The sequence below is a fragment of the Loxodonta africana genome, chromosome 13 (genome assembly GCF_030014295.1).
Source record: "Loxodonta africana isolate mLoxAfr1 chromosome 13, mLoxAfr1.hap2, whole genome shotgun sequence".
Lineage (NCBI taxonomy): Eukaryota > Metazoa > Chordata > Mammalia > Proboscidea > Elephantidae > Loxodonta > Loxodonta africana.
Genome location: NC_087354.1, coordinates 46,604,718 through 46,631,414, shown reverse-complemented (window position 1 = coordinate 46,631,414; position 26,697 = coordinate 46,604,718). Strand labels below are relative to the sequence as shown.

The 26,697-nt window shown below is 38.9% G+C and overlaps 1 protein-coding gene across 2 annotated transcripts in view; it reads left to right on the top strand.

Moving 5' to 3' along the window:
- The window catches only part of GLCE (glucuronic acid epimerase), a 105,446-nt gene that overhangs the window by 57,903 nt on the left and 20,846 nt on the right, over nucleotides 1–26,697 (top strand). Inside the window, exon 1 of one of the 2 annotated variants that reach the window (XM_064267331.1) lies at nucleotides 17,872–18,095. The exons of the other annotated variant lie outside the window; for it this stretch is intronic. Coding sequence (XP_064123401.1) covers nucleotides 18,049–18,095 — 47 coding nt within the window. The 5' untranslated portion in view covers nucleotides 17,872–18,048. Of the gene's footprint in view, nucleotides 1–17,871; nucleotides 18,096–26,697 lie in introns of those variants that run through there. 2 annotated transcript variants of the gene reach the window in all.

Genomic DNA, 26,697 nt, shown 5'->3' with positions numbered 1-26,697 from the left:
ATGGTAGATTACATTGATTGGTTTTCAAATATTAAACTAATCTTGCATTCTTGAAATAAAACTCACTTGGTTGTATTGTATTATTTGTGATATAACTGGATTTGACTTGGTAATAATTTGTTAATGAGCTTTGCATCTATGTTCATATGAGTTACTGTTTTATAGTTTTCTTGTACATGTAGCCCCTGACTTAGGACATATTCGAATTATGAAGTACCACATTTACAACTGTCTTTTTTTTTGGTACATCTTATTGTTAGTAATTGTACATGGAGGTGGAAATAAGCACAATAACAACATAGCAAATGGAATCAATGATTTGGTGGTTAAACTAGAGAGGTCCACCAGGATGTACAGGTAGTCCCCAATTTATGACGTATTCAAGTTACAACGAATAGCACTTACAACCTTTTTTTTGTTGTACATTTTATTGTCAGGAACATGTACTATATACATTGTTGCAGTATATAATTTACTGATGTTCAAAGATTGAATTTATAAAGATACTGACAATAAAAAGCAGTAATAATGAAAACTAAAAAAAAAAGTGTTCCACTTAAGTCAGAACTGGCTTATCACAGAGTCATTGGAACAGAACACTGTCATAAGTCAGAGACTACCTGCACTGTCTTTTTCTGGGTTTAGAGCTGGACTTGTAGAATAAGTTGGGAAAAGGCCCATCTCCTGCATTTTCTGGAAGAGATTGTGTACAATTAATGATATTTCTATCTTAGCAATTCCTTCAAAGTAGTTCTGCTGTCAACACATCCTCTTAGTTTTCCTTCACATGAGAATATCTTTACTTCACCTTTGATACTGCGAGGGTATTTTTGCTGCGTATAGAATTCCTTGGTTGACAGTTCTTTTCTTTCAGCACTTTAAAAATGTTCCATTTCCTTCTGGCCTCCATGGTTTCTGAAGAGAAATCTTCAATCATTTAAGTTCTTTTTCTGCTATGAGTGATGCATTGTCGTTGTTTTTTTCTGATTGCTTTAAAAAATTTTTCCTTGTCTTCAGTTTTCTAAATTTTTTATTAGGATGCGTTTGGATATGGATTTCTTTGTATTTATTCCGTTTGGGGATTTGCTGATCTTCTCGAATCTATGAATTTGTTTTCCACAAAATTTAGAAAACTTTTTCAAAAATTATTTTATCTGCACCACAGTCTTTTTGTCTCCTGCTGGGGTTCTGGTGACACAAATATTAGACCTGAGACTCCCTCCTCCTCTTTTTTTTTTTCCCCCTTCAGTCTTTTTATCTTTTTTGTTCAGACTGGATAATGTCTGTTCATTTAAAGTTGACTTACTGTTTCTCTTGCCATCTCCATCCTACTATTGAGCTCATCTAGTGAGCTTTTAAATTTTGGCTGTTGATTTTTTTCATTTCCAAAATTGCATTTAGTTCTTTGTATATTCTCTCATTTTTCTGAGTTTTCCTGTCCTCCCATTCATTTCAAGAATGTCTGCTGTTACTTGCTGAAGCATTTTATGATAATGCCTTGAATATTTTTGTCATTTAATTCCAACAGTAGTGTTTTCCTGGTGTTGGTATCTGTTGATTGTCTCTTCCCATGCAAGCTGAGATTTTTTTGTTTCCTCCTATGCCAAGTAATTTTAGGTTGTATTCTGAACATTTTGAATATTATGTTATTAGACTTTGGGTCCATAAATGTTGATATATTTGTATTAGCAAACTATTGACCCAGTTAGGTTCACATTTCAAGCCATTTGTGGAATGTGGTTACAGCACCATTTCAATTGTCAAAACCTTCACAATGCTGTTTGAATCTGTACCATATGTGTGCCACGCAGTGGCAAGTCTGCAACTTGGATAGTAGTCTATCCCATGTTCAGTTCTCAAAGTCTGTATTTGCTTGCTTGTGTCAGCGTCACACATGTGCCACTCGGGAGTGAGCCCAGGGCTTCATAAACAACTTAGAGAAGTTGTTCTCCCAAGCTCCTGCTTCTCAGTGATCTCTCAGTAATTTCTGGTTCCCTGGGGTTTCCCGTTTTCCAAGCTGTGACCAGAAAGTTGAGGCTTGCTTTATCCCTTTCTAATGCACGCTCCCTGCAACTGTGCCCATATCTGGGGTCAAGCAGCAGAAAGAGAGCAAGAGAGAGAAAGAAAAAAAAAAAGCAGTTTCCCCACCCTCAGAGTTTTAAGCTTCTACCTACCTTCCTTGCCGCTGCTGCCGCAGGGGACTGGGTGTGAGAGAACAGTGAAGAAGAAAAAGAGAGGAGAAAAAGGACAACAACAAGAAAAGCCAGAACTAGAGGGCTTCCCCTGAGGCGTCCTCGGTCCATGCTAATGTCCACCCCTGAAGCCTGGCTGTGTCGGGTTCAGGCTGGACGATGCCGGCCGGGCCGGGGCGGGGCGGGGCGGGGGGGGATCTTTGACCTCATTGCTTGCTTCAGTAGTACTTTCAATTTTGATTCTCTTACCCAGTCCACCTGCTGCTGTCACTTTCCAGGGTCCTCAAGGAGCTGATCACGCGCTGCCCGGGGTTTATAGCTGTATTCCCTTGAAGAGACAAGTTGGAATGAACTTACTCCTTCTTCTCTGGAGCTGGAACCTGACTTAAAGGCTTTTAATTTGTTTCTCTAGGAATTTGACGAGAAACTGAAGTTTTGATTCAAATACATTTAGAGTGTGAAACCAGAGATGTACTAGAGTTTAGATTCTTTCATTTGAGTAAGATAAGACTGCTTAATAAAATTTAATTACACTGCTACTATTCATTTTCAAACTTATATTTTAATGTGCTTCTTTATTAACATGTTTTAATTTTCTAGTCCAGCCTGAGGTTCTGACCTCAGAAGGTGTTTTAGTGAATCCATCACCATTTGAATAGTTAATGTTCCACGTAACAACTTGCAGATGCCTAGAAAGTCTATAAAATTTTTGCGTTGCTTCTCAGGAATCTCTTGCCTGGAGAAAAATGCCTATATTTTAAATATACCATGTTATGTGAATTAGAATTTCTAAGCAATATTGAGTAAAAGAATTTCTACATTTTAGGAACCAGAATCTGATTTAAAAAGTTTTTTTGCTACTACCTGCCAGATAATTTTAACAAAATAAAGTAGGTTTGGAAATCTTGATCTTATTATAAGGAACTATTTGATTTGAAACACAGCCTCTTTTATGTTATGTATAACCTGAGATGGGTTTCCTAATAGACTTGTATGAGGTATCTTTGTTTGCTTGTGTTGTTATAAAGTGAATTTAAAAGTTTTTTCAAATTTCTTTTTAAAAAAGGGGAAACTGGACATTTATCTAAAAGCAAATACTTTGCATCTTTTTGTAGTGTAAAACCAAGCTGCCAGTTAGATTGAATTAGTAAGGGCAACAAGGAGTAAAAGTTTGAAAGAAAATCTCTTTCCTAACCAATTTTATCATTTCCCAATTGAAAAGTTTTTATTTCTGAATATTCCTTAGTGAATTGGCAGAAGTGTCTTGTTTAAAAACGAGTATATTATATAAAACCTGTCAATTCTAAAGTGGTCAGCCTTTTTTTTTTTTGAGTAACAACCTGACCTTGCCATTAACCATCCTTTGAAGACTGGGAACTAGAATTCAAAGGAGAAGAGTGCATATTTTATGTGTGAAAGATCATCTCAACGTCATTCAATTAGTATTCACTTTCTGAATGTGATGTATTTAGGTGGCATAAATGGTGGAGGTTACCCTTGAAACAAAGAGTTTGAGAAAATAATAGAGTTTGTACCAGAAAATCTTACCTCCAGATTATTTTTTTTATACGTAGTAGAAATCAGTCTTCTTGTTTAAAAAACTGCTTATGCATTTTTTTATTTAAATCAGTATGAGATTAGAATTAGAGTGCTTATACATTTGAATTATGAAAGTTGGATAAAATTAAGGTACAGAAAAATTGACAGGAATTTTCACAGGTTTAATGCCTTAATGAGGCCAACTTAGCATTACGTATGTTTTGCAACGGTCTCGACTGCACTGGGCTTGGAGAGTGCCTATTTGATTCATAGATGGAGACTTATGAGTGAGAGCTTCCTTTTAAATTATGGATTAAATGAATAATTTCTTTTATAAAGATCAGCACAATGCTGCTTCCTATATATGAGGGAAAGGTTAAAGATGTCCCAAATGTCCAACTTTTCCAAATTGCTGTACTATTCCTCATCTCTAGGATAACTACTCCCCCTCCCCTCAGTACTCTTCCTTCCACCTTTGGGTTCCATAATTCACTGCAGTGTCTGTCGCAGAACCATATCAAAGAAATGGCTCATGCAACTGTGGAGGTTGGCAAGTCCCAAATCCGTGGGTCAGGTGTAGGCTTCTCTCCACCTAACCCTGCAGGTGAGACCACAGGCTGCTGTCTTACAAGGCTGCAGAAGCTGTTCAATCAGATCAGATGATAGGCCACCAGCCCACAGGGCTGCATAAGCTGGCTAATGGCAGAATCAAGAGGTCAGATGGTAGGCTGCTGGCTCAGGTCCCAAGAACCAGAAGTCTTATAGTGACAAACTGGACGCAGGGTCCAGATGCAGAGAGAGAGCCCTGCCAAAGCACCCAAATGTATACCTTGGATATAGGCCACACCCCAGGGAAGGGCATAACTTGACTAAGGGTGAGACTGGAGTCACACCTTCCTGCAAGGCTAGTGACTCAAGATATACCCTACACTATCCCTGCCTTGTTAATGTATAGAGGTTAGGATTTGCAGCCCATAAAATAGAGGATAAAAACCAAACTGTTGCCATTGAGTCGATTCCAACTCATAGCGAAAATGGAGGATAATTACATCAGATCACAAAATGGAGGACCACCATACAATACTGGGAATCAAGTTGACACATAACCCCAACCATCACAGGTTCCATATACCTTATTTGCATAGCCCCACTCAATCATTTTGTGTGGCTAGAAGGGCCACATTAAGTAATTCCTCGCACTGCATGGATGCTGTAGGAAAGTACTGCTAAAGTGTTTGCTGCCACAAAAATTACACCTCAAGACATCCTTTTTTTTTTTTAATTCTCCAAATTTATGTTTCACTTTATTTGATACTTTTCTTCCATATAACCTGAGTTAGATGTTTCTAGGTCTACAGAATAGATTTCATTTTAAAAATTAGAGGCTGAGCCAATGCTGGCTTGACAGCATCATTGAAATCAGATGTATGTGTGTTGAAAACATGGCCAGAATTCCTTCCTTAAGTGGAACGTGCTGCTTGTCTTTCAGAGTGTATGCGGCTGGCTAAGACAGGGCTTGGGCTGACTTGTTTTAGAATGTTCTCTGTTAATGTCTTTGAAAGTGTTCAGACTAAAAGAGAATTTCAACTTTTTACTATGTAGATCCTGATCGATGTCGTTGCATAGCCTTGAGGTAGTAAAGAAACTAATTTGGAAATAAACCTCCAAGGTTTATCCTCAAAGGAGATAATGTAAAAATATCTTACATTAATTGGCCACTGGGGGATTTTCTTAAAGAACTTCTAAATAATAACACTACTTTTTTTTTTTTTTTTTTTACTACAGTCATTTTGTTTTCTACCAAATAATTTCTTTCTGAGAACAAACCATGTCATTGATGGAATTTGCTATTAAGGAAGGGAATCCACACATTTGAAAGAGAGGAATAATGTTTCTTTTATTTTTTAGCTTACTTTTTTAAAAACTTCATTTTGAAATAATTTTAAAAATACTAGTTGTGAATACTGTACAAAGAGTTTATTTATATCCTTCATTCAGCTTCCTCTAATGTTAACATCTTACGTAACCTTGGGCCAATTATCAAAACTAACAAATCAGCATTGGTTTACTAAATTATAGACTTTATTCGAATTTCACCCACTTGTCCACTAGCGTCTTTTATCCAGGATCCTGTCTAGGACCCTACATTGACATTTAGTTGTCTTATATCCTGATTCTCTTGCAATCTTTGACAGTTTCTCAGTTTTTCCTTGTCTTTCGTGACCTTCACACTTCAGAATACTGCTGATTAGATGTTTTGTAGAATGTCATTCAATATGGGCGTCCCTGATTTTTCCTCATCATCAGATTGAAGTCCACGAATTTTGGGAAAGAATACCACAGAGATGATTTGCCCTTTTCAGTGTACGATATCAAAGGGTGTACATGATGTCACATGATATCATGGGTAATGTTCACCATAATCACTTGGTTAAGATGGTGTCTGCCAGATTTCTCCCCTGTAAAGTTACTAAACTCATTGCCTTCAAATTGATCCCAACTCAAAGTGACCCTGTAGGACAGAGTGGAACTGCCCCATGGGATTTTCAAAGCCGTAAATCTTTACTGAAGCAGACTGCTGCATCTTTCTCCTGTGGAGCAGCTGGTAGGTTCAAACTGCCCACCTTTTGGTTAGCAGCTAAGCACTTAACCACTGCACCACCAGGGCTCCTGGTAAAGTTACTACCTTTCCCTTAAATAATAAATATTTGGTCGGGAATACTTAGAGGCTACACAAATATCCTGTTCCTCCTTAAGTTTTTGGCCACTATGTTTAGCATTTATTGGTAGGTCTTAGCTGCAGCAATTATTACTATGGTGTTCTAGCAGTAATTTAAAAAAATGATTGTGTTTTTGATGAAGGTTTATAGAGCGAATTAGTTTCTCATTAAACAATACATATATTGTTTTGTGACATTGGTTGCCAACCCCACCACATGTCAACACTCTCCCCTTCTCGACCTTAGGTTTCCCGTTACCAGCTTTCCTGTCCCCTCCTGCCTTCTCGTTCTTACCCCTAGGCTAGAGTGCCCATAGAGTCTTGTTTTGTTTTATGGGCCTATCTAATCTTTGACTGAAGGGTGAACCTCAGGAGTGACTTCAGCACTGAGTTAAGAGTACCAGGGGCCATACTCTCAGGGTTTCTCCAGTCTCTTGTCAGACCAGTGAGTCTGGTGGGTGTGTGGGCGTGTGAGAGAGAGAGAGTTAGTATTTTGTTATACATTTTTCTCCAGCTCTGTCCAGGATCCTCTATTATGATCCCTGTCAGAGTATTTGGTTAGTAGTAGTCAGGCACCACCTATTTGTGCTGAATTCAGTCTAGTGGAGGCTGTGGTAGTTGTGCCCCAGTAGTTCTTTGGGCTAATCTTTTTCTTGTGTCTTTAGTTTTCTTCATTCTCCCTTGCTCCGGAGAGGGTGGGACCATTGGAGCTAGATTGATGAGCACTGACAAGCTTTTAAGACCCCAGACGCTACTCACAAAAGTAGGATATAGATCATTTTCTTTAAAAACTGTTATGCCAGTTGAGTTAGATGTCCCCGACCGTGGTCCCCAGCCCTCAGCTCAGTAATTTGGTCCCTCAGGGAGTTTGGGTGTGTCTATGAAGCTTCCATGACCTTGCTTTGGTCAAGTTGTGCTGACTTTTTCCCAGAATTATGCACTGTCTTACCCTTCACCAAAATTGCTACTTATGTTTTGTCTGGTTAATGTTTTTCCCTCTCCATCCCTCCTGTCCCTCATAACCATCAAAGATTGTTTCTTTTTGTATGTAGACCTTTTCATGAGTTTTTATAATAGTCTCATATGTTATTTGTCTTTTTATGATTGACTTCACTCAGCATAATGCCCTCCAGATTCATCCATTGCGAGATGTTTCACAAATTCATCATTGTTCCTTATGGTTACATAGTATCCGTTGTGTGTTTGTTTTCCATTCATCTGTTGATGGGCTTAGGTTGTTCCTGTCTTTTTGCTCTTGTGAACAAATGCTGTGAGTGAACACGGATGTGTGTATGTCTATTCGTGTGACGGCTCTTCTCTAGGATATATTCCTTGGAGTGAGTGGGATTGCTAGATTGTATAGTATTTCTAACTTTTTAAGGAAGCACCGTATCGTTTTCCAAAATGGTTGTACCATTTTGCATTCCCACCAGCAGTGCATAAGAATCTCGGTCCCCCTGGAGCCTCTTCAACATTTGTTATTTTCTGCTTTTTTGATTCAATCCGGTAATATTAGGTTGAGATGATATCTCATTGTAGTTTTGGTTTACATTTCTCTAATGGCTAGTGATCGCAAGCATTCTTCCTGTGTCTCTTAGCCACCTTAATGTCTTCTTTGGTGAAGTGTATGTTCATATCCTTTGCCCATTTTTTAATTGGATTATTTGTCTTTTTGTTGTAAAGGTGTTGGATTTTCCTATAGATTTTAGAAATTAGACCTGTTGATTTGTCATATCCAAAAATTTTTCCCAGTCTGTAGGCTATCTTTTTACTCTTTTGGTGAAGTCTTTTGATGAGCTTAAGTGTTTAATATTTAGAAGATTCCAGCTATCCAGCTTATCTTCTGGTGTTTGTGTACTGTTAGTTATGGTTTGTATCCTGTTTATGCCGTGTATTAGGGCCTCTAGCGTTGACCCTATTTTTTCTTCTGTATCTTTTTAGTTTTTGGTTTTATATTTAGGTCTTTGATCCATTTTGAATTAGTCTTTGTGTACGGTGTGAGGTACGGGCCCTGTTTCATTTTTTTACAGATAGACATCCAGTTTTTCCAGTACCATTTGTTTAAAAAGTCTTTTCCCTCATTTAATGGACTGTGGGCCTCTCTAACAGTAATTTTCTGTTCTGCTCATTCTTCTACATTTGTAAGAGTTTTTTGTAAAAAAAAAAAAAAAGTGACCCCTTTTCTCCCTCCCATTTATTTATTCAGTCTTTCATTTACATACGTGTATACTTGTAACTATCTGATCCTCTGGATTGTAATCCAGTACTATTATTATTTATTTTGTTGCTCAAATTGTCCGAACTTTGGCCATTGAGTCCTTTCAGGTTTGTGTCTTTCTTTTTTTTTTTCTCTTTTTAAGCAATTCCTTACTTTCTGGGTTAACAAGATGCTCTAGACTCATTTTGTATTTTCTTTGTCCCAGCCCTAGAATCACGCACTTCACCGAGGAACCCAGGTCCACTTTATTGGAGAATGACAGAAACCAACAACTGGGTGTAAGGTGTGCTCATTGCTACTGAGGTATCACTGCTTCTAGGCTCTTTTAGAAGCAGAGCTAGGAAATGTATGCATGTATGCTAACCCACATATACATACACATCTATGTTTATTTGTGTATCTGCTGTCTGTGAGTACATTTAAAAAAGGAAAAAAAATGTTAGTTCATATCTCTGACTCCAATCCAGCACCACAGGGATCATTCTAGCATTTCTCTTCTGCTTATTTGTAACTTCTTTCTCTCACAAGGAGAAGCCTGATTCTTGTTACCTACAATTTATTTACTTATGTGTTACCTATAGAGTAGTTTCAGAATTGCTAGCCCATATCCCTGTGAGGAACATATTTACCAACTAGAGTATAATATTTGTGTACCGTTCTTTTTATCTTTTTGTCTCACAGTATCCAGCCAAAATCTTAAGTTTCTCAGTCAGAGTCTTTCTTCATATCCCTTTCAGTCTGCTATGTCATTCATTTATAATACAGTTTACATTCATTTGTCACAGTTTACATTCCATCTTGGGTTTCCCTGACATCCTGGGTTTGGAACAGTTTGTAGTCAACCCTAGTCTCCGCCCTTTAACTCTAGCAACCACTGATCTGTTTTCCATTCCTTTAGTTTTGCCGTTTTCAGAATCTTGTATGAAAGAAATCATACAATATGCAGGCTTTGAGATCTGGCTTCTTTCACTTAGCAAAAGACATTTAAGATTTGTCCATGTTGATGTACAAATCATAGTTTGTCCCTTTTTATTGCTGAGTAGTATTCCATTTTATGTACTACAGTTTGTTTATTCATTTACTTGTGGAAGGACCTCTGGGTTGGTTCCATTTTGGGACAATTATGAATAAAGATACTACAAACACTTATATAAAATTTTCGTGTGTGTGTGTTTTTATTTCACTTGCATAAATAGCTTGGAGTGGATTTACTGGTGAAGGAGCCCTGGTGGTGCAGTGGTTAAGAACTCGGCTGCTAAAAGGTTTAAACACAGAAGAAAGCATTCTTTGATGGTTATGAGGGTGGGGAGGCCAGGGGAGGGAAATCTACTAACTAGATAGTAGACAAGGATCATCTTTGGTGAAGGGAAGGACAACACACAGTACAGGGGAAGTCAGCACAAGTGGACCAAAGCAAAAGCTAAGAAGTTTTCTGAACACATCCAAGCACTTTGAGGGACAGAGTAGCTGGGACTGGGGCCTGGGGACATCTAGGTCAATTGGCATACAAAGTTTATTAAGAAAATGTTCTGCATCCCACTTTGGTGAGTGTCATCTGGGGGCTTAAAAGCTTGTGAGTGGCCATCTAAGATACATCATTTGGTCCCAGCCTGCTTGGAGCAAAGGAAATGAAGAACACCAGAGACACAAGGAATAGCCTGAGAGACTAAAGGTCCACAAAAACCAGAGAGTCTACCAGCCTGAGGCCAGAAGAACTAGATGGTGCCCGGCTACCACCAATGACTGCCCTGTCAGGGAATACAACAGAGAGTGCCAGATGGAGCAGGAGAAAAGCGTGGAGCAGAACTTAAATTCACATAAAAAGACCAGACTTAATGGTCTGACAGACTGGAGGAACCCCAGAGAATGGCCCACAGACACTGTGTTAACCCAGAACTAAAATCATTCCCAAAGCCCACTCTTCAGACAAAGATTATACAGGAGTATAAAACAAAAAATGATACACGTGAACAGTGTGCTTCTTAGTTCAATCAGATACATGAGACCAAATGGGCATCTCCTGTCTGGAGGCAGGATGAGAAGACAGGAAGGGACGGGAACTGGTTGAATGGACACAGGGGACCTGGGGTGGAAAAGGGGAGTGTGCTGTTACCTTGCAGGGATTACAACCAATGTCACAAAACAATATGTGTATAAGTTTTTGAGCTGTAAACTTTCACCTAAAGCGTACTTAAAAAAAAAAAAACTTGGCAGCTAATCAAAATGGTGGTTTGAACCCATCAGCGGCTCCACAGGTGAAAAGACCTGGCAATCTGCTCCCAATAAGATTTCAGCCTAGGAAACCCTATGGGGCAGTTCTCTGCCCTGTAGGGTCACTATGAGTCAGTATCAAGTGGATGGCACACAACAACAACAATGTATATGTAGTGCTATCTCATTGTAGTTTTAATTTGCATTTCCCTTAGTAACTATGAGTTTGAATTGACTCCACAGCAACGGGTAATGGGTACTAATGATGCTGGGTACCTTTTTATATGCCATTCATATATGTTTGTGAAGGGGTCGCTGGTCTCTTTTTTCTCTTATTTTCTTCTTTTATAATCAACCAGGTGAAGAGAGTCTTTTTCAATTTATAATAAAATATGCATTCTCACGTGTGATTTTTGGTTATGAGTGTTTGTTATGGGACACTGAATGTGTAGTTTTATATAGCTGAGTGTTTGAATGCTCCGATGATAATTTCATAGTTTTCTGAATCCAGATTCCTTTGCAGGAATCTATTCAAAGATAGCATGTATGGCTGAAAAGACATGCAAGACTCCACTCACTGGCAGTACTGGAGGTTGGCATTGGGTTGACAAATGTTACTTTAGAACAAAGAAATTTTAGGGTCTTAGGTGAGATCGTTTCCCTTTGACTATCAAACAAACCTGATACTTTCTTGGGATGACTGTCAGTATATGCAACTAACCAGTAAGTTAATATTAGGCGAAATAGATTAGAGATGAGTGTTTTTAAACTTGGGCCACTTTATATAAACATTTAAGCTGACCAACACCTTTACAAAAATTTCATATGTTGCTATGGTAGCTGAATTAATAAAAATGTATGGAATATTCATCACCTAGTTTCAAAGACTACTGCTAAATAATCTGTAATTCAACAACTAATTGAATTCTTAGCTTACCTTTAACTTTATCAGAACGGAATAGGCATAAAAAAATTTGGTGACTGATTTTTACCTTATTTGAGCCTTGTATTTACTTTTTCTTTTTTGTAAATACATGTATATATATAAATCTATTAAAATATGTGCAGGGACACCATATTGTTTAAATAGGCTTTTCTGATTTTTTACAAAGTATTTCTAAGAATTTACACATAAAGTGTGTGCTGAAATTGGGAAAATACAATGTGCATTAAGAATAGCATTCCTGTCACATCATTTGGGCAGTGTGATTGGTTTCATTGGTGCAGATTCTAGTGAACAAAGCAAGTGTCCCCTAGTAGGAGAGAGCCAGCCTAAGCAGTATTGTATCTGCATATTCAGATTCTGAAAATGTTAGCACTAGAGGTGATTACAAATGGGAATTTGACTTCTCTCGTCTGCTTTAGAATGAGCATGTTTTTTTTAACGTCCTGTTTGACGGTGTGGTTATAACACTGATATAACTAATGGCTAAACACAGGGTTGTTATGATGGTGGTGATGACAGCCTTCGAATTCAAACTGGCAAGTTTTAAATTGGAAAGTGGCTACTCTAGTCACTGTACATAACTTATATTGTCTTACACTCTCAAGCTCTATTTGTAAATGAGATATAAATAAGACAACCAGTGTTTTCCCAGCCTTGTGAAAGAAGAAAAATACTATGTATACGTATATGATAAATGTATTTTTTCCTCCTTCCCTTCTCCTGAACAACAGAAAAAAGAGGGAAGACGGTGGATTCGTTTGTTTTTTTAAAGGTCTTGATATCAGCCTGTTGCTGTTGTGTGCTGTCGAGTCGATTCTAAGACAGAGTACAACTGCCCGTAGGGTTTCGTAGGCCGAAAGTTTTACAGGAGCAGACCAGCACGTCTTTTCTCCTGCAGAGCCACAAACCCAAAAACCAAACCTGTTGCTGTCAAGTTGATTTCGCCTATAGCAACCATATAGGACAGAATAGAACTGCCCCATAGGGTTTCCAAGGAGCGGCTGGTGGGTTGAACTTCCAGCCTTTTGGTTAGCAGCCAAGCACTTAACCATTGGGCCACTAGTGCTCCTGGTGGCAGCCTACTTCCTTAATTATAGGAGCCCTGGCGGCACAGCAGTTAAATGATGGGCTGCTAACTGAAAGGTTGGCAGTTCAAATCCACTCAGCAGCTCACCTCCGTAAGAGAGAGACCTGGCTATCTGCTCGCCTAAAGATTACAGCCTAAAAAACTGTATGGGGCAGTTCTACTTCATCACATGGGGTGGCTATGAGTCAGAATCAACTCAGTGGCATCTAATAACAAAAACAACAGGAAGGTGAACTTTGTGGCTTTAGTTGCTGTGGTTTAGAGCCCAAGGCTAATAAATGGCAGCTGCAAAGCAGATGTCTGTGCGTGACAATTGACGGTATAAGTTTTACCTTCCAGTGTTGAAATCAGCATTTCTGAAATTGGGGACTGAGGGGAAGGCGGGGGTTTAACTTCTTTTGAGCAGCTGGTATTTGGTAACTCCAAGTCAGGTGCTTTTTTTTCTGTGTTATTCCATTTGATCCTCACAGTTAGCCTACAAGGTGTAAAATTATCCACATTTTACAAATAAAGCAAACTTATCCAAGGAAACACAGCCAGTGGTGGCAGTCTTAGGAAATAAAAGTCCATGCTTTCATCCACTATGCTATACTGCTCCTTTTAAGATTAGAAAGTAATGGAAATTATAGAAAATTGATCTAAATATGTAAGTCCCATAAAGGGAAATTAATAATTAGACAAGGCTAAGATTTTCTCATTTTTTTTTTTTGAGTGATTTCTTCAACCTTAAGGGGCTTCATTTTTGAAAACCTAAAACATAACATGTTACATGAGAGAACGACCAGCATAATACTCATTAATGCTAATTACATGATTAAATCTCCAACTGATGTGTTAGAAAGGATTTTCTAATGACATTGGTGATAATTAATAGTTTCCTTGAAAATCATTTATGAAATCATAAATAATACTACATGTCTGCACTACTGCTTATTTCAAAAGAAAGGTGACCCAACAGAATGCAGAAATTATCAAACAATATCATTAATATCACACACAAATAAAATTTTGCTGAAGAAAATTCAATAATGGTATAGCAGTACACACACAGGGAACTGCCCGAAGTTCAAAGTGGTTTCAGAAGAGGACATGGAACAAGGGACATCATTGCTGATGTCAGATGGATCTTGGCCAAGCTAAGAATACCAGAAAGATGTTTAAACAAACAAAAACCCATTGCCATGGATTCCAACTCATAGCAACCCTACAGGACAGAGTAGAGCTGCCCCATAAGGTTTCCAAGGAGCACCTGGTAGATTCAAACTGCCGACCTTTTGGTTGGCAGCTGAACTCTTAACTGCTACGCTACCAGGGTTTCCAGAAAGTTGTTTACCTGTGTTTTCTTGACTATGCAGAGGCATTCTACTGTGTGGATCATAACAAATTATGGATAACATTGCGAAGAATGGGAATTCCAGAACACTTAATTGTGCTCATGTGGAACCCATACATAGACTAAGAGGAAGTTGTTCAAACAGAACAAGAGAATAATATGTGGTTTAAAATTAGGAAAGGTGTGCGTCACCATTCTTATTCAATCTATAAGCTGAGCAAATAATCCAAGAAGCTTGACTATATGAAGAAGAATGCGGCATCGGGATTGGTGGAAGATTCATTAACAACCTGCCATATGCAGATGACACAACTGTGCTTGCTGAAAGCCAAGAAGACTTGAAGCACTTTCTTATGAAGATCAAAGATTACAGCCTTCAGTATGGCTTACACCTCAACATAAAGAAAGCAAAAATCCTCACAACTGGACCAATAAGCATCATGATAAATGGAGAAAATATTGAAATTGTCAACGATTTCATTTTACTTGGATCCACAGTCAATGCCCATGGAAGCAGCAGGCAGGAAATCAAACAAGGTAATGCACTGGACAAATCTGCTGCAAAGATGTCTTTAAAGTGTTAAAAAGCAAAAATGTCACTTTGAGGACTAAGATGCTCCTGACCCAAGCCATGGTATTTTCAGTCACCTTATATGCATGCCAAAGTTGGACAATGAATAAGGAAGACCAAAGAAGAATTGATGCCTTTGAATTAATGGCATTGGCAAAGGATATTGAATATACCATAGGCTGCCAGAACAGCGAACAAATCTGTCCTGGAAGAAGTACAGCCAGAATGCTCCTTAGAAGCGAGAATGGCGAGACTTCATCTTACTCACTTTGGACATATTATCAGAAGGGACCATTCCCTGGAGAAGGATGTCATGCTTGGTAAAGTAGAGGGTCAGTGAAAAAGAGGAACACCTTCAACAAGATGGATTGACACAGTGGCTACAACAGTTGGCTGAAACATAGCAACTATTGTGAGGATGGCACAGGCCTAGGCAGCGTCTCGCTCTGTTGTAGGGTTGCTCATAGGGTTGCTATGAGTTGGAACTGACTCAGCAGCACCTAACAACAGCATTGCTTCAAGCCCTGAAGGATTCATCTCAAAAATATGCTTTATAGTAACTAATAGTCTAATTTTAATTAAACTGTTAGAAGTGATACGTAGTATAATATTTGTGAAATAAAATGTTGTGTAGCTGCAAATAATGTTTTAAACTGTTTTGTCAATAAACTCATTTTATGATAGATCAATGAATTCCATTTGCAGAGCAATTAAATGGTCTGTCGTGATGGTATTTTATTCTGTAGTAATGTTATGCTGTCAGGATTAATTACTGTATGTAGAATTGTCAGTTGTAACGGTTTTTCTTAACATTTTCGTTATATTAGTGGTCTTATTGTATACTTAATATAAATATATCTATAGACCAGTCAATGGTTATTTAGTATTTATGTCCAGAGTATTACAATTCTCCTATCAATAAATGTAGATAATATTTTAAATATGAAATTTTATGGGAAATTGTTTCAGTATATATTAACAGTCAAACTATAGACCTTTTGTTTAAAAAGCTCTACATCTTAGTTGATATTTGGTAAGGGAAAAGTCCAGGAGTTCAGTATTTCCTCTGTAATGATCCGTGGTAAGGTATTTTGCAATACTGAGTGGAATGGCATAAAAAGGCACACCCGAGTCTGTTTATCTACCTATTTATTTTGATGTTGCAGATGTATTACCAAAGGCAATTAGTTGGTTGCAATGAAGAAGCTAGCCTTGGGAATCAGCAGGGCTGGGTTCCGTCTGGTGCTGGTGTACCAATGCTGGGTACATGAAGTTGGGCAGGTCCGGAACATCCCTAAAACAATTTTTTTTTGTCTGTAATTGAAGTGGTTAGAATGTGCTAAGATTATTTCCAGGTCTGTGATTCTTCTGCCAGAAATTATGTCAGTAGTAAACCCAGTATGAAGGTACAGTTCATTTCTGGTGCTTAACCAGTAAACCAGTGTTTTGTTTTGTTTTTTAGAATGGGCAGCCCAAATCAACTATGCTGGTGATTTTAAGTACTTATAGTACTATATAAGGAGCCCTGGTGGCACAGTGGTTAAGAGCTTGGCTGCTAACCAAAGGTCAGCAGTTTCAATCCCCCAGCCGCTCCTTGGAAACCCTATGGGGCAGTTCTTCTCTGTCCTATAGGGTCACCATAAGTCAGAATCAACTCGAGGGCAACAGGTTTGTTTTTGGTATAGTACTATATAAGGAGCCTGGTGGCGCAGTGGTTAAGGTGCTGGACTGCTAATCGAAAGCTCAGCAGTTTGAAACCACCAGTGGCTCTGCGTGAGAAAGATGTGGCAGCCTGCTTCCTTAGAGATTTACAGCCTTGGAAGCTCTATGGGGTCACTGTGAGTCAGAATCAACTTGACGGCAGTGGGTAGATATAGTACTATATAGGAGTCCTGGTGGCTCAGTGATTAAGTGCTTGGCTGCTAATCGAAAGGTTGGCTGTTTGAACCCACCAACCACTTCGCATGAGAGAGATGAAGCAGTCGGCTTCTGTAAAGATTTGCAACCTTGGAAGCACTAGGGGGCAGTTCTACTATGTCCTTTAGGGTCATTATGAGTCAGAATCGACTTGATGGCAATAGTTTTGGTTTCAGTTTTACGTATAGGTATATATATATGTTATATATATATATACACACATACACTTATAGTAACATAAATCCATTGCCTACAGAAGGGAAGAGCACCCTTGGCATTTCTCAAGCTAAAAGAACTGAAGAAAAAATTGGAACAAAAAACTGTTGTTTGTTTAATGAATAAAATCCCCTTATTTCATCTCTGCATTCAGGCTGTGTAATTTCACAACAAGAATCTTTTAGAAGTGTTTAATTTTAAGTCAAAAAGTAGACATCGGTAACGTACTTGAACACCGTCTGTCTCTCCACCACAGGTGGGGAGGAGGTAGAAAACATTGGTATCAGGTCTTCAGGTTCTGTATATAATGTTAAGCCTCTTTTTTTTTTTTTTTTTTTTTAACGTATGTACTCTGCTTCCTAGAGATGGAATTTTAGGACAAGCATGTCCATATTACAGACACGTATCACAGGGCATGATAAGAATAGTTGCTTTGTGGAAGGCTTAAAGTAGAGAAGGGAAGATTTGTGTGTGTCGTCTTTATTTTTTATTTTTTGATCACTGTTGGCATATTTTGAAACTTAAACCTTATGAGATGTGAAATCCTTTAAATAACAAATAGCATCATATAGCTATATGGTCAGGCTGGTAGTCAGGAAGAAAAGATGTATGTGTGTGTGTGTGTGAGAGAGAGAGAGAGAGAAATGATATGTGTATACATACATGAAGAAAAGGATTTTGATTTGGGACAAAAACTACAATAAAATTTTCTGTTTGCCAGATATTTGCAATTCAGGTCTCACCTTTGTAAATAGTCCCGGTGCCAAGAGCTTAGACTGCTTATAAATGTTGTTAAAAACTTAGTTTTAATCCTTAGAAAATGTTTGAAAATGTATAGGAAATGTATTTCTGTACATTAAGAGATACAGTTTTGGATAAATTTCATTTCTCCTTCTGCCACCTCATTTATTGTTGTTGTTAGGTACCATCGAGTCAGTTCTAATTCATCGCAACCCTGCGTACAACAGAATGAAACACTGCCCAATCCTGCACCACCTTCACAGTCGTCGTTACGCTTGAATCCATTGTTACAGCCACCGCGTCAGTCCGTCTCATTGAGGGTCTTTCTCTTTTTCGCTGACCCTTTGCTTTACCAAACATGATGCCCTTCTCCAGGGACTGGTCCCTCCTGATAACACGTCTGAAGTAAGTGAGACGGAGTGTCGCCATTCTCACTTCTAAGGAGCATTCTGGCTGTACTTTTTCCAAGGCATATTTGTTCATTCTTCTGACAGCCCGTGGTATATTCAATATTCTTCGTCAACACCATAAGTCAAAGGTATCAATTCTTCCTTTGGTTTTCCTTATTGTCCAGTTTTCACATGCATATCAGGCGATTGAAAATACATGGCTTGGGTCAGGTGCATCTTAGTCCTCAGAGTGACACATCTTTCCTTTTTAACACTTTAAAGAGGTCTTTTGCAGCAGATTTGTCCAATGCAGTAAGTCGTTTGATTTCTTGACTGCGGCTTCTGTGGATGTTGATTGTGAATCCAAGTAAAATGAAATTCTTGACAACTTTAATATTTTCTCCATTCATCATGATGTTGCTTATTGGTTCATTTGTGAGGATTTTTGTTTCCTTATGTTGGGGTGTAATCTATACTGAAGGCTGTAGTCTTTGATCTTCATCAGAAAGTGCTTCAAGCCCTCTTGGCATATGGCAGGTTGTTAATGAGTCTTCCTCCAATCCTGATGCGCCTTTCTTCTTCACATAGTCCAGTTTCTCAGATTAGTTGCTCAGCATACAGATTGAGTAAGTGTGGTGAAAGGATATAACCCTGATACACACCTTTCCTGATTTTAAACCACGCAGCATCCCCTTGTTCTATTTGAACAACTGCCTCTTGGTCTGTGTACGGGTTCCACAGGAGCACAATTAAGTGTCCTGGAATTCTCGTTCCTTGCAGTGTTATCCATAATTTGTTGTGATCCACACAGTCGAATGCCTTTGACTAGTCAATAAAACACAGGTAAACATCTTTTTGGTATTCTCGCTTTCAGCCAAGATCCCATCTGACATAAAAAAAAAAAAAAAGCAATAATATTCCTCCTTCCAAGTCCTGTTCTGACTCTGACTTGAATTTCTGGCAGTTCTCTATTGATGTACTGGTGTGCAGCTATTTTTGAACTATCTTCAGCAAAATGTTACTTGCATGTGATACTAATGACAATATGTTTGATAATGTCCGCATTCCGTTGGATCACCTTTCTTTTGAATGGGCACAAATGATGGATCTCTTCCAGTAGGTTCACCATGTAACTCTCTTCCAAATTTCTTGGCATAGACAAATGAGCGCTTCCAGTGTTGCGTCCATTTGTTGAAATACCTCGATATCCATCAATTTCTGGAGCTTAATTTTTTGCCAGTGCCTTCAGTGCAGCTTGGGCTTCTTCCTTCAGTACCCATCCGTTCTTGATCCTATGCTACCTCCTGAGATGTATGAACGTTGATCAATTCCTTTCGGTACGGCGCCTCTGTGTATTCCTTCCATCTTCTTTTGATGCTTGCTGGATCGTTCAGTATTTTCCCTGTAGAATCCTTCAGTATTGCAACTCAAGGCTTGAATTTTTTCTTCACTCCTTTCAGCTTGAGAAATGTCAGATATGTTCTTCCCTTTTGGCTGTCTATCTCCAGGTCTTTGCACATTGCATTATAATACTTTGTCTTCTTCAGCCGCCCTTCGAAATCTTTTGTTCAGCCCTGTTACTGCATCATTTCTTATTTAGGTAAATGGAATTTCTGTGTTGCAATTTGCATTCACCTCAAATTTAAAAATCAATGGAAAGCATCTATAGCCTTTGCTCACCACACAGTAAGGCCTTAAGTAGGAGGTAAATTAAAGCTCCTACAGTGCTGAAGTTAATTCAATTTGGTAACCTTCCTGTTTGTTTAGAAAATTGTACGTCTGGGAAATCTTAGATTAAATCTTATTTAATTCACATTTATTGCTGATAAAATTTATATTCCTTGCCAATATATCATTTTGCAGAAAGGCAGATTGTATTTGCTTATTGATTGCTGTTCCTATCAATTTTTATGAAACAATCAAAATTATAGCACATAGAGAATGGTGTTCGTTTCAGGAGGACTTGTACTTCTCTGTTTTCAGATTGCTTATTTGCAAAAATGTTAACATACCTTATAATAGATGTTTAACAAGTATTTGTTGATTAATTGAATTGATATAAATAGATGAACCAAACCAAAACCAAACCCACTGCTGTTGAGTCAGTTCTGACTCATAGCGACCGTACAGGACAGAGTAGAAGTGCCCGTAGAGTTTCCAAGGAGCGCCTGGCAGATTTGAACTGCCGATCTCTTGGTTAGCAGCCATAGCGCTTAACCACTACGCCACCAGGGTTTCCATAAATAGATGAAGGTTACTCTTATTGACTTACAAAAGCGACATAAATTCATCTATAAACATTTTACTTTGCCCACTGTGAGTGCCTAGTATGTGCCAGACAGTGACATAAATGCTCACTTAATATTACAACTAGCTTGTGAAGTAGAAGGTTTTATCTCAGTTTTACAGACGAGAAAACTGGGGTTTGGAAAGGTGACCTAACTGCCCAAGATCATCCAGCTCACCGGGATGCAAGTTTAGGCCTCAGACTGAAAAGCTCAGGTTCTTTCCGAAGTGTAGTATACTGTCTCCCTTTGCTTACTGACCAATTCCATTCATTTCTTTTGTTTTTCGGTAGCATTTATTACTTAAAAAATATATAGGTTGATTTTACCAGTTGTTATGTTTAGAAGTCAGCCTTATTGAGGTATAATTTGAGTATTTCACACACTATAAAACATACCCCTTTTTAAATGTGCGGTTTGATGAGGTTTGACGGATGTATACAGCCGTGTAATCAGTACCACAACATTCAAGATCTGGAGCATTTCCAGTCCCCCCCAGAAGTCCGTCATGCTCCTTTATACTCAATCCTTTCTTGTCACTACTGACCTAAACTCTTTTCCTACAGTTTTGCCTTTTCCAAAATGCCATGTAAATGAAATCATACAGTAGCCTTTAGCGACTGGCATCCTTCACTTAGCATAATGCTTTTCACATTCACCCATGGTGTTGCGGGTATCAGTAGTCCATTCCCTTTTATTGCCGAATTGCATTTAATTGTGTGGATATACCGCAGTGTATTTATCCCTTCCACATCTGGGTTGTTTCCAGTTTAGGATTATTATGAATAAACTGCAGTAAATATTTGTGTTCATGACTTGTTTAGTCTCAGAATTTCAGAGTTATTGTGGCATTATCTTGAGTGACATGTATTCTCTCGAGTGACTAGTATGTAGATCCCTTCCCATTGCCATCAAGTCCATTCCAACTCATAGCGACCCTATAGAACAGAGTAGACCTGCCCCATCGGATTTCCATAAAGACACAGACTGCCACATCTTTCTCCCACGGAGGGGGTGATGGGTTTGGACCACTGACCTTTTTGGGTTAGCAGCTGAGCACTTAACCACTGCAGAGTCTTAGATAATTTAAAATATGAGATACTTCATTGAAGACTTGGAGCCCTCTGTTAGAAATTGGGAATGAAGAAACTTGGCTTTTTTCAAAATTTGGAGGGTAATATGTAACATTTGAGACTTTTTTTTTTTAACTCTTGTTTGCCATAGTAGTAGAAAGATAAATGATACAAAATGAAGTATAGCCAAAATGTAGTGTAATGGTGAACCTGGACTAAGAATTAGAAAATCTATTCTAATCCTATAATTGGTTTTCGTTCCAGCTGTATTGCTTTTTAGATTTGTGACTAGACAAATTAGTAACCTCTCTGAAAGAAGAATAAAACTAACATTTTTTCCAGGTTTTTAATGTATATGCATTATCTCATTTAGTCCTCAAGACAACACGATGAGGTACCTGTAAGGTAGATAGTGTTACTCCTGTTTTACTGATGAGGAAACTGTAGCTTAGAGAGGTGAAGTAACTGCAGTGGTAGCAAAGCTAGTGGGTGGTTGAGTCAAGAGTTGACTCCAAACCAGTTCTCTTGTTTGTAAAATGGAGACAACGCCCACTTTGTAGTTATGAGAATTAAGTGTGATTATATTGATAAGAACTCAAAACTGTTACTTTCTTCCTTTCTACCCCTTTTTATAAAGATCCCCACTTCCTGTCTCCTGTCTTACTATTTCATTAAGTATTTATTAGTTAGGAGAATTTTAAAATGTGGGTTTTAACCTTATGGGTATTTTTTTGTTTGGTTTTGGTTTTTGCAAAAGATTACACAGTGTCAGTTGCTGGTGGGAACGTAAAATGGTGCAACCGCTACGGAAAACAATATGGTACCTCCTTAAAAAGCTAGAAATAGGAATACCATACGATCCAGCAATCTCTCTCCTAGGAATATATCCTACAGAAATAAGAGCCGTCACATGAATAGACATATGCACACTCATATTCATTGCAGCATTATTCTCAACAGCAAAAAATGGAAACAACCTAAGCGCCCATCAATAGATGAGTGCATGAACAAGTTATGGTACATATACACAATGGAATGCTACCGCCATAATAAAGAACAATGATGAATCTGTGAAACATCTCATAACATGGATTAATCTGGAGGGCATTATGCTAAGTGAAATAAGTCAATCACAAAAGGAAAATATTGTATGCGACCACTATTATACAAACTCAAGAAAAGATTTACACACAGAGAGAAACAAGCTTTGATGGTTACATGGAGGGGAGGAATGAGGAGGGGAAATCACTAACTCGATAGCAGACAACTGTTAACTTTGATAAAGGGAAAGACGATACACAGTATAGGGGAAGTAAGCACAACTTAACCAAGGCAAAGTCACAGAAGCTTCCTAGACAAATCCAAACACCTCAAGGGACCAAGTTGCTGGGGCTGAAGGGTGGTCTCAGGAGACATCTAGGTCAACTGGCATAACATAGTCCATAAAGAATATGTTCTGCATCCTACTTTGGTGAGTAGTAAATCTGGGATCTTTAAAAGCTTGCGAGTGGCCGTCTAAGATACATCTATTGGTCCCATCCTGTCCAGAAAAAAGGAGAACGAAGAAAACCAAAGACACAAGGAAAATAAATATTAGTCCAGAGGACTAAAGGACCTCATGAACCACAGCCTCCACAGGCCTGAGCCCAGAAGAACTAGTTGGTGCCTGGCTATGACCGCTGACCACTCTGACAGGGATCACAATAGAGGGTCCCAGATAAAGCATATGAAAAATATAGAACAAAATTCAAATTCATAGAAAAAGACCAGACTTACTGGTCTCACAGAGACTGGAGGAACCCTCAAGACTATGGCCCCTGGACACCCTGCTAACTCAGAACTGAAGCCACTCCCAAAGCCCGCTTTTCACCCAAAGATTACACAGACCTGCAAAACAAACATAACACATGTGAGGAACATGCTGCTTTGTTCAATCAAATATATGACACCATTGGGCAACTCCTGCCCAAAAGCATGACAAGAAGGCGGGAAGGGACAGGAAAACTGGGTGAATGGACACAGGGAACACGGGGGTGGGAAGGGGAAGAGTGCTGACACATTGCGAGAATTGCGACCAATGTTACAATTGGTGTATAAAATTTTGAATGAGAAATTTGCACTGTAAACTTTCACCTAAAGTGCAATAAAATTAAAATTAAAAAAAGATTACACAGTGTCAGAATGCTGGTATATTAGTGTGTGTGTGTTTTAATCATAAACATTAGGAAAAAAGCACTGAGCCAAATAGAATTCATAGTATAGTCTGGCAATCTGGCAGGTGATTCTCACTTGATTCCTCTTAGCACATCCTCCTAATCGTGATTTCCGATGTGCTACTTCCTGAATTGCTTCGTGCAGTACCTCAGAACTGCATTCTACTACTTTTGTATCAAAAACTAGCACCATAATTACTCGCATTTAAAAATAAGCCTGATTTCTTCCATATACAGCTTCTTCCGCATTGCCAAGACTCTATGCCTTACGATTTTTCTAATTACTGTAAGCAAGCAAGCCGATGAACCTTTCACCTTTTCTCATTCCTGTTGTTTTGCAGGATGGCACCAAACTTGATAAAGACAATGCATAACAACTTATTATCAGCAGCCCTTCTGTAGAACTTATTAGGCTGGTTCTGCCGGCTTGTACTGTGAAGTCCTCGTCTGCCCAACCATGCCGAGTAAACACATCATTAGGTTTTCTGTCTCTTGGCTTTCCTAATGAGTTGAGAAATCTTACACAGCTGGAGAAGCCTGGGGCTCCTTTCTGAACCGATGTATTTATATAGGATATGCTTAGTTTGACACGTTGCTTAGAGGAGAGTGGGGAGCTTTTTTAGTTAAGTACTGTACATACTTGAAAGAACATGTTAGCTATACTGTAACTGTTCAGCTCCTCTAGACGCAAAGCAACTCTTGGCTCTTTGCAAACATTCCTGTCCTAGTTCTTTGTGTTACTGCTTTCCATGTTAGAGAGAATTAAGCTGAATACATTTAGAGGCTCTTCTGAGAGACAAATTTGTTTCAGAAGCTGCTGCATGATGCTAGTAGTTTAGAATTGTGTCTGCAAAAACTAGGGGCAAGTCAGTCTGCTCTTCTCTGTTTGAGGAGCAAGTAAATGTTAATTTGGAGCTAGATAACATGTCATTGTGATCTGAAGTAAAAAATCTATACTTTGAAGGCTGGTAAATCCAAGTTAAAATCCCACTATGTGCTTGCTAACAATTTTTCTTCAGCGGAGTTAAAAGCCAGTCAGCCTCTTCATCTGTATGCGGGTGATGATCAGAGCTCCTTTACAGAATTTGATTTCAGTAGCTGAGAGCATGTATACCAAAAACCGAACTCATTCCCACAGAAGCAGTTCCGACTCAGAACTGCCCCATAGCATTTCCAAGACTGTCATCTTTACGGAAGCAGACTGCCACATCTTTCTTCCACCGAGCGGCTGGTCGATTCGAACCACGGACCTTTCAGTTGGCAAGTGAGCGCTTAACCACTGTGCCACGAGGACTCCTTAAAAGTGCATATTAAAAAAAGCCAAACCAGGTGCCGTCAAGTCGATTCCGACCCATAGCAACCCTATGGGACAGAGTAGAACTGCTCCATAGGGTTTACAAGGAGCAGCTGGTAGATATGAACTGTTGATCTTTTCATTAGCAGCCAAACGCTGTGCCATCAGGGCTGCTGAAAGTATATATAGCACCTGGCATATGGTAAAAATACTCATTAAATGTTTCCTTTCTTTGTATTTCCCCCTTCTTCTCGCCACCAAAAAGAACAACTTCCTTTTTCACTCGAATGACTATCTCCATTTTATAGCTTCTAAGGAAACAAATTATGGATAACATTGTGAAGAGTGGAAATTCCAGAACACTTAATTATGCTCAGGAGGAACCTTTACATAGATCAAGAGGCAGTTGTTCGGACAGAACAAGGGGATACTGATTGGTTTAAAGTCAGGAAAGGTATGCGTTAGGGTTGTATTCTCTCACCATACCTATTCAATCTGTATGCTGAGCAAATAATACAGGAAGCTGGACTATGTGAAGAAGAACAGGGCATCAGGATTGGAGGAGGACTCATTAACAACCTGCGTTATGCAGATGACACAACCTTCCTTGCTGAAAGTGAAGAGGACTTGAAGCACTTACTAGTGAAGATCAAAGACCACAGCCTTCAGTATGGATTTCACCTCAACATAAAGAAAACAAAAATCCTCACAACTGGACCAATACGCAACATCATGATAAATGGAGAAAAGATTAAAGTTGTTGAGGGTTTCATTGTACTTGGATCCACAATCAACAGCCATGGAGGCAGCAGTCAAGAAATCAAAAGATGCGTTGCATTGGGTAAATCTGCTGCAAAGGACCTTTTTAAAGTGTTGAAGAGCAAAGATGTCACCCTGAAGACTAAGGTGCGCCTGACCCAAGCCATGGTATTTTCAATCACATCATATGCATGGGAAAGCTGGACAATGAATAAGGAAGCCTGAAGAAGAATTGACGCCTTTGAATTGTGGTGTTGGCGAAGAATATTGAATATACCATGGACTGCCAAAAGAGCGAACAAATCTGTCTTGGAAGAAGTGCGGCCAGAATGCTCCTTAGAAGCAAGGATGGTGAGACTGCGTCTTACATGCTTTGGACATGTTGTCAGGAGGGATGAGTCCCTGGAGAAGGACATCATGCTTGGCAAAGTACGGGGTCAGTGGAAAAGAGGAAGACCCTCAACGAGGTGGATTGACACGGTAGCGGAAAAGAGGAAGACTGTCAATGAGGTAGATTGACACAGTGGCTGCAACAATGACCTTAAGCATAACAACGATTGTAAGGATGGCTCAGGACTGGGCAGTGTTTCGTTCTTTTGTGCATGGGGTCACTATGAGTCGGAACCGACTCTTGACAGCACCTAACAACAACAACAGCAACAAGGAAACAATCATCAGTAGGTGCCAAAAACATTAGGAACTTCTAACGGAGAGCTTTGTAATGGCTGGATCAGGCTGACAACACCTGAACGTACTGATTAATCTTAACATCACAAAAAGGGAGACAGTCAGATATTTTATACCTCCTGATCAAAGATCACACCTCTATCATGAAATAGTCTTTCTAAAAAAATCAAATACTACTCTTATCAAGCTTCTCAATCTGCCTACTGGTTTATAGGAAACAAAGTGGGGTATGGGGGAGGAATCTGAGATAAGATTCTACAATCATAAAAAAAATAGGAATGTATCATTCAATACACATCATTCAATA